This window comes from Eubalaena glacialis, chromosome 3 (assembly GCF_028564815.1).
Source record: "Eubalaena glacialis isolate mEubGla1 chromosome 3, mEubGla1.1.hap2.+ XY, whole genome shotgun sequence".
Taxonomy (NCBI): domain Eukaryota; kingdom Metazoa; phylum Chordata; class Mammalia; order Artiodactyla; family Balaenidae; genus Eubalaena; species Eubalaena glacialis.
In genome coordinates, this window is record NC_083718.1 from 148,762,962 (window position 1) to 148,777,735 (window position 14,774).

Below are 14,774 nucleotides of genomic sequence, written 5' to 3' on the forward strand. Positions count from 1 at the left end.
CTGCGTATGGGCTGGCTCACCACATGTGGTTTATCGTAGGTGTTAGATGTACTCTGGGAGCTGGCTCATCTCCCAACGCTGCCCAGTAGCCTTATTCAGCAAGCTTTGGAGGAGCACCTGACAATCCTAAGTGATGCATATGCAGTGAAAGAAGCAATCAAGAGGAGCTACATCATTAAGTGCATAGAAGATATTAAAAGGGTTGGTTTTATCTTTGGTCTAGTTTTGTTGTCAGAGCAATAGTATTGTCTGAGTAATTAGAGCCAAGTAATTTTCCTCCCCTATTATGTAAATTAAACTAAATGTCCTACCTGGAAGCTCTTACCTTAGAGTCCAAAATTGGGAAATTATAGGTACTGCTTTTACCAAGTCACTTATATTTCTTAATATTTCTTAAAATTAATTTTCAGCCTGGAGAATGGTCAGGTTTGGAAAAAAACAAGAAGGATGGATTCAAGGTAAGAATTTGCAGATGGAACCAACTAAAAGGTATACTAATTTAATAATTCCTTTTAATAAATTGAATTATAATTTTAAGATAAAAGTATGTTTTAGTGTTTCTTCGAATAATTGTATTCAGATACAAACCGCTGTTTAAATATTTGCTTATGACCTGTGCTTATTTTTTAAAGCTTGGGGGTTATTGACTGTCAAAGGGAAAAAAAATCGAGGGTCACATTCAAAGAGTAGTTTTACTATATTATTTTCATATGATTGTAAGACCTTCAACTTAGTTTTTCTTTTTTAAAATTAAATCCAAAGTATGCACATCTTTGATAAGCACAATGGATTCTAAATAAACATCGTGTCCATTTTTCTCCCATAAGAGAGAAATGGAGGAACATTCATAGAGTCAGAAGAGAGAAAGAAGGGAAGAAAGAAGTTCATTCGTTGCTGGCATGTAGTCGTTTTCTAGGTGCTTGGTTCAGATGTGTTCCTAAAGTAATTCCTTAGACAAACGGTTATTGAGTGAGTGCCTGCTGCTAGGGCTCGATTTTAGAAGGTAGAACTGGGTAGTGATGGGTGCTGTGGAAGTCCTGCACTCCAGGGCTTTTGCCTCCAGGTGACTGTGGACTTAAGGACTGTCCTTCGAAAGGGTGGGTAGCAGCATGTGTAGTGATGGTTGTAGCTCTCCTGTTGCTGCAGTCAGTAGCTGCTCACTGGAGCCTGCTTCCTTGGTTGCAGCAGCCCTGATCAGAGCATGTCCTCCTCCCACGCAGGCCCTCAGGTTGCCCAGATGAAACAAAGCCTAGCAGCGAGAGGGGTTTCATTTCAGTGTTATCATAAGAAAAGATTTTAGTAAATAGCTAATGGCTTAGGAATTTCATTGGTAAAACATATTTCTTGGCTTTCCTAGTAAGTATTTCTTTAAAGGATCTTGAATACTGCTAATTTACATTAGTAGTTTCAGAGACTCAGCTCTTGCTAAGCGGCCTTGGTGACTCAGTAGGCTTTTATTCTCTTAAATTATGCTTGGTCATAAAGTTTAGTTGGGGACATTTAAGAACTTTGTGTGTTATATTTCTGACATTGAAATTTGATCAAGTGAATTTTCTACATTAAAATTGTTCACAAACTGGAGCTGGTAATGCTCAGGTTATGATTAATTGTTCCTTTAATTCAACAACATTGCTCTCTTTCTAGTCAGATACAATTTGAATTTTCCCAGTTTTCTCAGCTCAGTGATTCAGATAATTTAGCACCCTCTATCTTTATGATTGAAACTCATCCAGAGTTATTTAAGAAGTTTAAATCTTTCAGTAGTAATAGTAAGAGGGAAAGGGTATCTATAGAAAATGGTCTTTTCTTCACAGTAACAGATACATTTCTTTATAGGTATGAAGGTCAAAGCTGAAGGGACTTTTTCCTCCCTCCAGGGAAATGGCTTTTGAAACCAGAAAATTCCTTCCTGATCCCTGTTCCTTCCTTGTTACAGCTAAGCAATACTTTAGCCCTTCTAGCCAGTAGCATCGCTGCATCTTTATTGCTTCTCTTTGCAGTCGCTTCATTCATGTCTGTTGTTTGATAACAAAACTCAAAAAGTAACAGGGAGAATTTTGGAGTCATTTTGTGAGTCTTGAAAGGAATATTCTTCCTTTTTTGTATCCCACTGCTCCCAGTAAAGAAATTCTGATGTACCATTCTTTCATTTCAAATAATAATAACTTGCATTTACATAGCACTTTTCAGTTGACTGAGTGCTTTTGCAGATACTCTCTTAAAGTACACATGGCTGAAGGGGGGCAGTGGGAAGATCAAAGCCCCCGATATGACTCCAGGCAGGGGGTTGAGTTATATACTGCCACTAAAGGTGTTTTTCTATGCTATGCCCTTTCCTGCCAGGCAGCAAGGTGGGCTGACTGGGAATTATGTCTCCCTGCCAGGCTACACAGAAACTAAGCAAAGGGTAAGACAAGATCACCCACCTCTTACTCCCCTCCCACCCCCCAGCTACCTCTACTCCTCCAACTGATTCCCTTTCCCTCTGCTTTTGACACTCTTAAAATTCCCAAGTTCCATTATTGTGTTCAGAAATTCTGACCTTTATTTCTCAACTTTATTTCTGTAGATTCTGCCAGGATACCCTTGGCTTCCTTGGTCCTCTTTCCTTTGCTTCCTTTGTACCTTCCACTGTCTGCCCCCAACCCTTTCCCTCTTATTGCACTTATTTTTTACTTCAATTAAAAAGTTTAAATGTACTCATCCAAAAAAATATTACTAAACCAAAAAAAGTCATTTTTACTCAATTAGTGGTGTTTGTGTATTCCTTAAGTCATTTTGTGAAGGCCTCCTAGCACAGTGCCCAGCAGCCTTTCAATAAATGTTGGCTCCCTTCCTCTTACCTCTTCCCCTTCCTCTGTGAGGACACTAAAATCGTTACTTACCCATACCTGAGGGGCCTCCACTTGCCAAAACATACAACTGAAAGTAAAAGCAGCAAGATGCCCTCAGTACAGCCTCACAGTGATGTGCTTAGCACAGGAGGAAATACTTTTTAAATGTCCACCCATGTAAAAATTTGAACTTGGTTCTAGGTAAATGGCTAGGTCTGGTAAAACAAGGCAGATGAAGAACTGGGATATTCAACCTTGAGAAGAGAGAACTCAAGAAAGAATAGGAAAGCTTTTTCAGCGACTTAGAGGATTGTTACAGAAGTTTGATTCAACTTACTTTTTATGTCTCCTAAGAAGTTATGGGAAGGCATGTTGCAATATGATAGATCAGTGAACTTCCTATGAAAACAGTCTGACACAGAATGCACTGCCTCCTGAGTTCCTCATCACTGGAAACACTAGAAGACAAGTTTTGTAACAAAAATGAATAAGGAAAGTTTAGGCACAGGTTTGCAGGCTAAACTAGTTGACCTCTACGGCTTCATCTAACATTAGGAGTCTAATTTGGATATACCATTAACTCCTACTTATGAAACCTCAGCTTCATTATCAGACATTATCAGATATGTTCGTTTTAATTGTTCATCATAGTCTTCAGCCCCTTTTATAAATGGAGAAGAGTAATTTAAATTTTTCTTATAACAACATAATGTTATAGATATGATGGAATAAATAACATCTGTCTTGTTTGCTAAACTTTAGAAAGGCTATATCAGAAATACTTTTTAGATTCTAAAGGGTAATTTTCAATGTTAAAAAAATAATCTAACCATAATTGACTTAATTGGTCATAATGATACTTTTTAATATACCTGATTATTTACTAAAGGGTTTATATTTATATCCTAATGTTTGTAATCCTTTTGGAAGGTATGAGTTCGGACTTAAGCCTTAGAATTTTAATCTCTGTCATTTTGCAACTTTTATATCCTAGCAGAAATATTCTAGCTAGTCTTGCAAGTAGTTGGCCTTTAATACATACCTTATTTCTCTGATTCTAAGATGCCAGTGATTGCAACATGCATCACAGGTTTAATCCAGTATGTACAGCCTCACTGTGGCACACTGCTTTTCATTATCTAGTGTAGTGCTTTGGACTTCTTTGAAATCTTTAAGATTGTAGAATTTTGAGGCACGTTGAAGAATATGGAGTTTTGTGTCCTTGTCTTTTTTTGTAAAACTCAAGCTGCTTTTTTCTTTCATTAAGTTGTATATACTACAAGTTAAACAGTTTCTCTTGAATCAAGGTGCAGCTTTGGACAGAGAGACGTTTAATGCCAAGTGATATAGCCCTTCACAGGGTATGAGTCTGTCACACCAAGTTCTCCTGGCTTTGAAAAACACCTTAGTCCGAGACCACTGGCAGTTATTCTTTGCTTTTAATTGAATTGATGGACACGACAGGCTAGTCAGTGCTATATCATAGTGTAATCTTTTTGATAGCATCCAAGAAACAAATCAGTGATCTACATTTAAGTTAAAAAGCCATCCTTGTTTGGTGCTAACTATGCCACGTAACAGCAGAAATGATGGGTAGATGAACAGATACCTTTTGTAAACAGCTAAATTTGCACATACTCACATAAGGACAGGTATATCTAAACTTACTCCTATGCCTAGTGGCTGGTAAGTTTCTTTGATACAGTTGTAGGAAGTGTCCATTTCAGAAATGTTAAAATTTATAAAACCTATATCTTAGAATCCAGGAAATATGGTATTTGCTGATTGATTGGCTAATCTCTAGGAAAGCCAGTATTATTTAGGCAATAGCTCTCTCACATTTACATATTTAGTAGTACGATATTTTTCTGCAAATGACATCAAAAGTAGTTTTCTGCCCCATAGGCATCTTCATCTTACAGAAAGACTTAAAGAAGCAAGGCTTTAAAAAAATAATACAGTTTTTAAAGTAAAAGCTAAGGACTTAAACTGTTACTCAGTTTTTTAGAGAGTTACTTATCAATTGATCGATAGTGTTTAATCTGACATTCCTACAACCTTTATAATGAAATCTCATAGTTTGAAAGATGCTATTTATTCAAAAGCAATTCTCTTTTTAAAGAGTATCGCATGAACATCAGACTTTTCAGATATGTACTTGAAGATCTGGATTGTCATGTACCAGTTTCAGAAATAACATATTTGCAAGTGTTTTGAAAAATATAAAGTATAAGTGTGAAGTGGCTGTAATAATTAATAAAAGTAGAATTCTCTCATAAAATTGTTTTAACTAGGAAATACAAGCAGACCATGGATATTTTCTTTAATATTTAAACCACTATTAGTATCTTGATCATATCATTGGTATCTTAATCATGTAATTGTAGAAAACCATATTTTTATACCATTTTACTTATCAGCCAGTTCAGTATTATCCAAGTTAAGCTTTTGCCATCAATTTATTTTATTACGTCAACATATCCTAGCAGCCTGTGCTACTTAATCTATCCTCTGAAGTTGCTAATTCCTTGTCGTCTGTTTTTTGCTGATGTACCCCTATACATTTACTATCACTTCACATCCACTCCTGTTTGCAGTTCTTGGCTTTAGGATTGCATGCAGAATAAGAAGTTGAAGACTGAATTATGAGTGCATGGAGATAAACTATAAATGAGCGATGTGAAGAGAAAAATAATAGAATGTGTAACAATAAAACCTAATTGACTTGGAAATTTTTTATAGCTAATAAATTTAATCTGCTATTTATTTCTAAATTTAACTAATGTAACTTCTTTTTAACTCTAGTCATCTCAACTTAATAATCCCCAGTTTGTATGGGTAGTACCAGCTTTGCGTCAGCTACATGAAATCACCCGCTCATTCATAAAACAAACCTATCAAAAGCAAGACAAGGTAAGAGTATAGTTATATTTGATTATTATACAATTACTTGCATAGCCTTTTATAATAACAAACATCAAAAGATTGCTGAGTTTTGTAGTGACTGTATTACAGTTTTATGGTTATTAATGTAATTCATTTATATTACTTAATAATCTTGAATTTAAACATCATTCTGCTTTCATTTCTATGGAGCTTTTCCTTTGATATATCCCTAACTCATTTATTTTTTACTTCCTTAATTTACAAAGTAAACCAATGTTTAAAAGTTAATGGTATTTTAGAAATTAGTTTGAAAAGATTCAAAGACTTATTTTGTATTGTGAAAACATTAGTTTGCTTAAGGAGCTAGAGCTTCCTCAATGTAATAGACTTGGGAAGAAAGATCTGGAAAAGTATACAAGAAGTGAAATAGTTCTTTTGAAAGACTTTTTTTTAAGAATCCCTTTTAGAAGCAGAAATTTACCAGGGAAGTTTATTAATTCTATAGTAATTCCCTAGTAAATGTACATACCAGATTGATTTTATTTACTTTTATGTAGGAAATATGAGTGAAAAACTTTCTGTGTTTGCTATTCCTCAACTACGTGCTAAAATAGAAGCTTGTATTAAACTGATAAAATAACTGCACGTTCTCATACCATTTTTCTTTTTGTTGTTTTCTCCAAGAGCATTATTCAAGACTTGAAGAAAAATTTTGAAATAGTGAAATTGGTAACGGGAAGTTTGATAGCTTGTCATCGGCTTGCAGCAGCCGTGGCTGGACCTGGAGGCTTAACTGGTTCAACACTAGTGGATGGCCGATACACTTATCGGGAGGTATCTGGCATTGTGCTTTTGTTTCATGATTTACAGCATTCATTTGGCCTTTTTGCACTTGAACTATAAAAATAATATTTATTGGGAGTAACTCTAAAGAGGTAGCATGAGGTGTCTTTGTCATAATGGAACATTTTTGTATCTTGACTATAATCACCTCAAAATAAAAGTTCAGAAAATTGATATTTGTGGGTAAATCTTTCAGTAAATCACCCAAGATAACTGCATATGATATGGTAATAAAAATAAACATCTTTTCTTGTCTTTGATCAGAAATAATAACTGTCAGTTCTGTGGCTAATGGCTTTTGTTTTTCAAATCTAGTGGTTAGTAATATTGTTTATAAAAAAATAGAAAAATACCTTAACTCACTAGTTGTGTTGTGGTATTTTATTCTGAGATTGCCAAAATTGTATTTTTTTGGCATCTAAAGTCAACTGAGTTTGTGTTAGACTTCAAGTAGTTTCTGCTACATTGTATTGTCAACTTGTAAACAGATTTCTCACATTTACTTTACCCTAAGTTATATGAAAAAGCATTAGGTAAAACTATTTTTTTAATTTCAAAGTTTTTTTGTTTTTTTAATTTTGCTTTTACATATGAATGCCTGGAGTTAACTAATTAGCATTATTTCTTTTTCCAGTATCTAGAGGCCCATCTAAAATTTCTGGCATTTTTCTTGCAAGAAGCTACTCTGTATCTGGGTTGGAATCGTGCCAAGGAAATCTGGGAGTGTCTTGTGACTGGCCAGGATGTTTGTGAATTAGATAGAGAGGTAAGAAGATATTGTGGATGAAGTAAGACAGCAGTGGGACTTAATAGTATTTCACTTTTTTGTGTGTATCTCACATTTTTGTGTGTGTCTCACATCTTCAATTCTAAACACTTTTCAATTTACTAAGCACACATTTATACTAATAGGCTAGGAACTGTAAGTGTTGAAAAGATATTTTATATAATATATATCTGTGATACAGACAAGTGTGTGAGATCTTTGGTAAGTCTGATACCATTCTGGATAAAACCAAATTCAGCCAAATGAGTACGGCAAAAGAATTCTTGGTGTGTCTTTTAGTATTTTTTTCCCTCCCATGAAACTAATTTTAAGTTAACCAATAGAAAACTTTGAGTTCCTATAATGATGTTGTATCCCGGAAACACTAAAGAAGGAACTGATACCTAGACAGATCTTTAGAACTACAGTTACACAGCTGAAAATGGATTAAACCAGGAGCACCACACTGCTTTGACGTTTTCTAACAGTGAATGGCTGTTTCCTCATCTCATTTTGTAGAATAGTGTTAACTACATCATAAGATTATTGAAAGGACTAAGTATGTGACAGTGCCTAGCACAGTGCCTGGCACATAGTAAGGCTTATTAATAAATGTTGGTGGAAAAACCAAAGTGTAACAATTGAGTGAAAAGCATGAATATATATTTTCATTATCTAGAGGAAAGATTGCTGTAATTAACTGCTTTATTTAGTTCCAGAGTTACAACCAATTTAGTTTTGAGTGGTATTAAGGCAATATAAATTTCTAAAGAATTAAAAATAATTTATCTTTGCTTTCCCAGTTTGGAATATGTATTTGCCTGAAATGGACTTTAGTTACAGGGTGATATTTGTCTTGATCTGCAGATGTGTTTTGAATGGTTTACAAAAGGGCAGCATGATCTTGAGAGTGATGTTCAGCAGCAGCTCTTCAAGGAGAAGATTCTTAAATTGGAGTCATATGAAATCACTATGAATGGTAGGGAAAAAAACCTTAAAATCATTTTTTCAGTTCTTTAAAGTAAGAATTTTATACTTTTCTTCTCAGCCCACTCTCAGAAGCAGCTAACCAGTTTGGGATATCCTTCTGGACTTTGCCTTATGCATATAAAGACACATCTATATATACATATGTTTATATACACAGATAAATTTCTTTTTACATGAATGGTATTTTTAAATGATACAGGCTAATAATTGTTAAGCTGTCTTTTCATGAAATCACTTAGTACAAAAAGGATTCATTTAAGGTAAAGATTTGTCAAAGTGTAGAAAGCCTCTTTTCAGTTGTTTCTTTTGCGTTTTTTTATTGATATGTATTTTACATGCTATAAAATTTACTTTTTTTTTTTTTTTAATTATTATTATTTATTTATTTATTTATTTTTGTCTGTGTTGGGTCTTCGTTTCTGTGCGAGAGCTTTCTCTAGTTGCGGCAAGTGGGGGCCACTCTTCATCGCGGTGCGCGGGCCTCTCACTATCGCGGCCTCTCTTGTTGTGGAGCACAGGCTCCAGACGCGCAGGCTCAGTAGTTGTGGCTCACGGGCCCAGTTGCTCCGCGGCATGTGGGATCCTCCCAGACCAGGGCTTGAACCCGTGTCCCCTGCATCGGCAGGCAGATTCTCAACCACTGCGCCACCAGGGAAGCCCAAAATTTACTTTTTTAAGGTGTACAATAAGTGCTTTTCGTATATTCACAAAGTTGTTCAACCTTCACCATTTTTAATCTCAGGATATTTCCATCACCCCAGAAAGAAACCATGTAATAGTCACTCTCCATTCTCCCCTTTCCCCAACCTCTCATCTACTTTCTGTCCTTATACATTATTCTAATCTGGACATTTTATATAAATGGAACCATATAATATGTCACCTTTTGTATGAATATTTGGCTTCTTTTATCATGCTGAGACATAATGTTTTCAGGGTTCACCCAGGTTTTAGCACATACCAGAACTTCATTCCATTTTATGGCTGAGTAATATTTCATTGTATGGCAATAACACATTTTGTTTATCCATTCATCAGTTGATGGTCATTTGGGTTGTCACCACTTTTGGTTATTATCAATAATGCTGCTGTAAACATTCATATACAAGTTTTTATATACCTAGGAGTGGAATTGCTGTATCATATAGTTGACATTTGAGGAACTGCCTATCTGTTTTGCAAAGTGGCTACAGCATTTTATAATCACACCAGCAGTATATGAGGGTCTGATTTCTTCACATCTTCTCTAATAATTATTATAAACTGTCTTTTTTTTTTAGCCATTCTAGTGGTTATGACATGGTATCTCGTGGCTTGATTTACATTTCCCTGATGACTAAGGATGATGAGCATCCATTCATGGGCTTATTGGTCATTTATATATCATCTTTGGAGAAATGTCTATAAAAATCTTTTTCTCATTTTTAAATTGGGTTATTTGCCCTTTTATTTTTGAGTTGTAAGTGTTGTTTATATATTCTGCATATTCACTCCTTATCAGATATGTGATTTACAAATATTTTGTCCTATTCTGTGGGTTGGCTTTTCACTTTCTTGGTAGTCCTTTGAAGCACAAAAGCTTTTAGTTTTGATGAAGTTTATTTATTTTTTTGTCATTGTTGTTGCTTGTGCTTTTCATACCATATCTAAGAGACTATTGCCTAATTCAAGGTCTTGGAGATTTGTGCCTATGTTTTGTCCTAAGAGTTTTATAGTTTTAGCTCTTGATATACTTTGTCTTTTCATTGATTATCTGTGGTACCTAGAGTGCATGGATTTATCAGACATTCTATAATTTCAGGTTTTAACTTATTTAAGACTTTTTTTGAAAATGTGAATCTCTGTGATCATCGATTGAAAAGACAAGGAGCTCAATTGGTAAGTAACATTGTTTTCAAATCTAGAAAATTTGGAAAATCTAGTAAAACTTGACATTCAGCAAAAAACGTATTATAATTGAGAGAAAACATGAGGTTCTTTTTTAAAAAGAATGGGCACCTCCTTGACTGCGGTCTTCTGCATGGATGAGGGAGCTTCTCTTAGAGTGTGAGGAGGCTCCGTTTCCCACACAGGTGACTTCTCAGACCCCTCTTTGCTTCTTGCTGACCTGGGGCAGCCAGCGGCCTCCTGTGGCTGGGTGAACGTGGAGTAGGGATAGTTCCAGCCAAGCTTCCAATCTCTCAGATCTAGCAATTCACATGTACCTGAAAAAGTACCAAAATCTTCAGTTCTGGGATCGCAGTGGCAAGGATTTGGGGGGAAATTTTTAAGAACAGACAAGGAAGCAGGAAAATGAGGACCTGTAGAATGTATACAGCTTATGTTTATATTTACGTGAGCACCTTAAAAAAGAAAGGCAAAAAATAACTCTTTTTCCAAGTCTGTTTCATTCATGACCTGACTTCCTAGGTGGTAAGAATTTTAACAAGATCTTATAAGGCCTGGATCCTGCCATTTCTCACTGAGCTTTGAGAAGACCAGATTGAGCCCCAAGGATTAGTAACTACCTCTAACCTGACTCTCTTTCCTTTGAAGAAAAGCTCCTGAAGAGGGTGCCCATATTATTCTTGTTTTGTTTCTGCTTTAGTAGCCCATCTGGGTAGAGTTCTAGCTTAGGTTTAGGAATGTCTGGAGAAAAATCTCCGTATCTGTCTTGGTTCCGTGGAAGTTGCCCAGTGTTTCTGTTGTTGGTTGTTTCTTGTTTTAAAGTTCCACATCAGTATAATGATGTTCTCATATGTAGCTTGGTTTTTGCAGCCTTAATTCATTTTGAACTTGAAGAGGTGTGGAGTTACAGTGTAGCAGAAAATAATTGTAATTTTGTGACCTTGGTGTTCTGTATACTTTTCTTTCTTTTGAACAGTATGTAGAAAAGCTGGAATTGATAGGAATGGATTTCATTTGGAAAATAGCCATGGAATCACCTGATGAAGAAATTGCTAATGAAGCTATTCAGTTAATCATAAACTACAGTTACATTAATCTAAATCCTAGGTTAAAGAAGGTGGGTATTTAAGGAAAGAAGGTACACAAAAAAGCAGAAAATAATATATTTTTAATTGCTAAGTTGGCATGCCTGAAAGTCGGGCTTCTTTATTTTGACATTTTATCCTTAATGATGATTACAACTAAATGCTAGACTAATTTTAATTTCCACATACCTCTTACTTTTAGGATTCTGTATCATTACATAAGAAATTCATTGCTGATTGCTACACGAGATTAGAAGTGAGTAGCAAATTTTATTTAACCTGTTTTTGAAATAAATGCTTTGGGGTTTTTTTCCTTTTATAATTTTGTGTTTTGAGATCGTGTATAATGTTGATATTTGTAGCTGGATCCTACAGGAAGAAGTTGCTAGCAGTACCGTATTGTGGACATAGGGAACAGGCATTTGCCCTAATGCCCACAATGTAGAAGTGTATTTTACAGGAAATCCTTCCTTCTCCCTCCCCATCCCTTTTCCCTGCTCCACCCACCCACCCCACCCCCACCCCCTTTGGGGTATAGAAACTGTCTTCAGAAAATAGGTCTACTGTACTTTCCACATTTCTGATAGATTCTTTTTCTCCTTTTTCTGTCCAGAAATTTTATACAAGCACTTGCTTCTTTTCCCATCCTTTCACATGTGTCACTTTGTTTATATCATAAATGCTATTAAAGGCCATAGCAGCACACTCAGTAGTGTGTAGTGTTGGGTGTCTTTGTCCACTAGAAGCCTGCAGTGTAATACTATCTCAATAAGTTAAACTTTCTGATGATGAATATGTGCTGGTGATGAATCTGTACAGGAAGGAGTTCCCAAGTTGTGACTTCCATCCAAATATGCCATCATAAAAACATTTAAAATATTCAGGTATCCCTAAATGAGGTGCCATGTAAGTATTAACACATGTAGAATGGTAGTTCTCAGTTGTCTCCCAGGGGACATTTGGCAGTGTCTGAAGACCGTTTTGGTTGTCACAACTAGAGGTGTCCTACTGGCACCTAGTGGTAGGTGAGTGGTGAATAGAAGTCAGGTTGCCACTGAACATCCTATAATGTCCCTGACAGTCTTCCACAACAAAAAAAGTTTCCAGCCCAAAATGTCAATAGAGCTGAGGTTGAGAAACCCTGATATAGAGTGATGATTTTCTGTTTCGTAGGCAGCCAGTTCAGCACTTGGTGGCCCCACTCTGACACACGCTGTGACCAGAGCAACAAAGATGCTTACAGCAACTGCCATGCCAACTGTAGCCACGTCAGTCCAGTCTCCATACAGGTAAGTGATTGCAGAAGTTACAACGAATGTGCAACACCTAAATGTAGATCAGCTTAAAAAAAAAACATTGGAATCTTTTCTTTCCTTTGGAGATACCTCAGTTAATTGTTCATTTCCTCATTTTATTTTGCATAAGCAAAATGAAGTGGAATATGATGATTGATTAATATTGTACATTATGATGTAATCGTAGTTAAAATGTTTTACTTAAAATCATTTTTCAAAATAATTTTTAATAAGAACTTTAGCCCCAAATATTTGTGTTAAAACTTTGAACTGACATCTCTTAATCACATTGTTGTGTTGCGTATTCTCAGATGTTGTCAGTGAAATCTGAGTTCAGCGTTATAGGTCTTTGATATAGTAAGGAGAATAGATGAGTATTTAGAAACATTAGATTGAAGTAACTAAAATACTTTTGGGGAGTTTTATGTGCCTTTCATTACTGGTAAGCATCCCCCAGTCAGTGATGCTCAGGAAACCTTGGCAGGTGCTCAGAGAAGGGCTCCCTCTCTGTGCCTCACTCTGCTGCGCCCTAGAGGTTGGTGCTCATAAAGTCTTTTTCAACTCCTGGAATCGCTTTACGTGTTTACGTATGTATGTATTTATTTATTTCTCTTTATTCACAGTTGGGGATATTCCTTTCTTTTCAAAGCCATCCTTTAGGAGTCAAGGCAATATCCTTGCTCACATTCTTCTCTTTTATCTTCTTTTTTGAAATGAGCTGAGTACCGTGTAGTGATACATTATTAATATGAAAGAAGCCGATAGAACTCAACCTTCTTGGACCTCTTTTTAAAATGACAGAAAGTGATTATAGATTCAACTCATGATAGGAACACTAACGTGACTTCTGCATTCCCACATTCTTGGAAGTGTATCTCAAATAGACTTTCATTAAGAATTCCTAATTACATGTTTATAAAATGTAGTCTATATCTATGACCTAGGTCCTTAACGATTCATTTGTCTGACAAACCAGACTAGAAATGCACTTATAAACTATTGGATTGGGATTTCCAAACTGCTGCTGCTTTAAATAAGCATGCTTTTTGTTTGTCTTTTCTAACTGCTTTGTATTCTGAATCATTTCATATTTGACTATTATAGAACAAAACCACGTGATAGTTTTTAAATATTCTCTTTATAAACCCTAAACAGAGTTACTAAGAATATGTAATTTCAGAGTTGCCTTTGAACAACATGTAGTTTATCTCATTCACTAGTCTTAAAAGAACTTTTCAGTGACCATAATTTTTCCACTTATGGGAGGAGGAGTTATTCTCTTATTTGTACAGTGTTTGCAATGCTATCTGTGATATAATTCATCATTGAGGCAAAATAAAACAGTTCACTCAACAATTCACTTGTTAAGCACTTAAATATTTCCTAAAGATTTTCCATCTGAATATCAAGTTCTGGTTTCTGCCCGTAGGCTGAAAGAATTTAGAACTCTGTTAAATGTGTTTAACCAACTTTTTTTAAAGTGAAATTTCCAGTACTGCTAATCAGCATACTTATTGTTAGAAAATCTGAAAACTTTCCAGATTTAGAAATACACCTGTACAAAATACTTAGACTCTCTGGAATAGTAAATACTTAAATTAAGGGCACTTGGATTTTCATTTGTTAGTGTTAACACATGTAGTGTTTATTAATAAAGTGTGGAGCTGTGACTGTACAAGCTGCTGAATGTTGGAGTCTTGTTATTTCAAATGATAAGATTCCTTAAGTCTAACCAAAAGAGACCTCAGGTCTCACTTTCAGATTCTGTGAGAGTGCCACAGTTCCTTGCTGTGTGTTTTCTGTTCCAGAGATGGTTATGTCTCTTGATGTGTGTTGATTTCTTAAGTACTTTGAAAACCCTTGGGATAACAAATTCTTACATTGTATGTTTTAACTATACAGACTAGTCACTTAAACCAGATGAACAATTTTTTTCGTCCTTTTCTTCTGCCTCATTCTTAGGCTAAGTAAAACAAACAGCAGCTCTCATTTGTGGCATACTTAATGGTTTGCATTTGTCTTCTAAATTTCAGGCAGTTCAGAACTTAGTCAGATTCTTTGTGTTTACAGAATTATGTGGCATATCTTAGTTGTAAGATTATGAGATTCAAACTCACTGATCGTTCATTCTTGGTGGATTGGTAGACAAATAAGCCTGCAGACCCAGAGGAGACCCAGGTCCTCTATT

General features: G+C 35.5%; 1 protein-coding gene across 5 annotated transcripts in view; it reads left to right on the forward strand.

Annotated features, from left to right (window-relative positions):
• USP24 (ubiquitin specific peptidase 24) overlaps nt 1-14,774 on the forward strand; it is a 146,493-nt gene that overhangs the window by 64,530 nt on the left and 67,189 nt on the right. For 4 of the 5 annotated variants that reach the window (XM_061184164.1, XM_061184167.1, XM_061184165.1 and 1 more), the window contains exons 15-25: nt 40-201; nt 411-458; nt 2,348-2,407; nt 5,640-5,747; nt 6,405-6,554; nt 7,198-7,329; nt 8,197-8,308; nt 10,121-10,197; nt 11,183-11,323; nt 11,494-11,547; nt 12,465-12,580. In XM_061184164.1, the coding sequence (XP_061040147.1) occupies nt 40-201; nt 411-458; nt 2,348-2,407; nt 5,640-5,747; nt 6,405-6,554; nt 7,198-7,329; nt 8,197-8,308; nt 10,121-10,197; nt 11,183-11,323; nt 11,494-11,547; nt 12,465-12,580 (1,160 nt within the window). The remainder of the gene's footprint in view (nt 1-39; nt 202-410; nt 459-2,347; nt 2,408-5,639; nt 5,748-6,404; nt 6,555-7,197; nt 7,330-8,196; nt 8,309-10,120; nt 10,198-11,182; nt 11,324-11,493; nt 11,548-12,464; nt 12,581-14,774) is intronic. The other variant, XM_061184166.1, reaches the window with a different exon arrangement.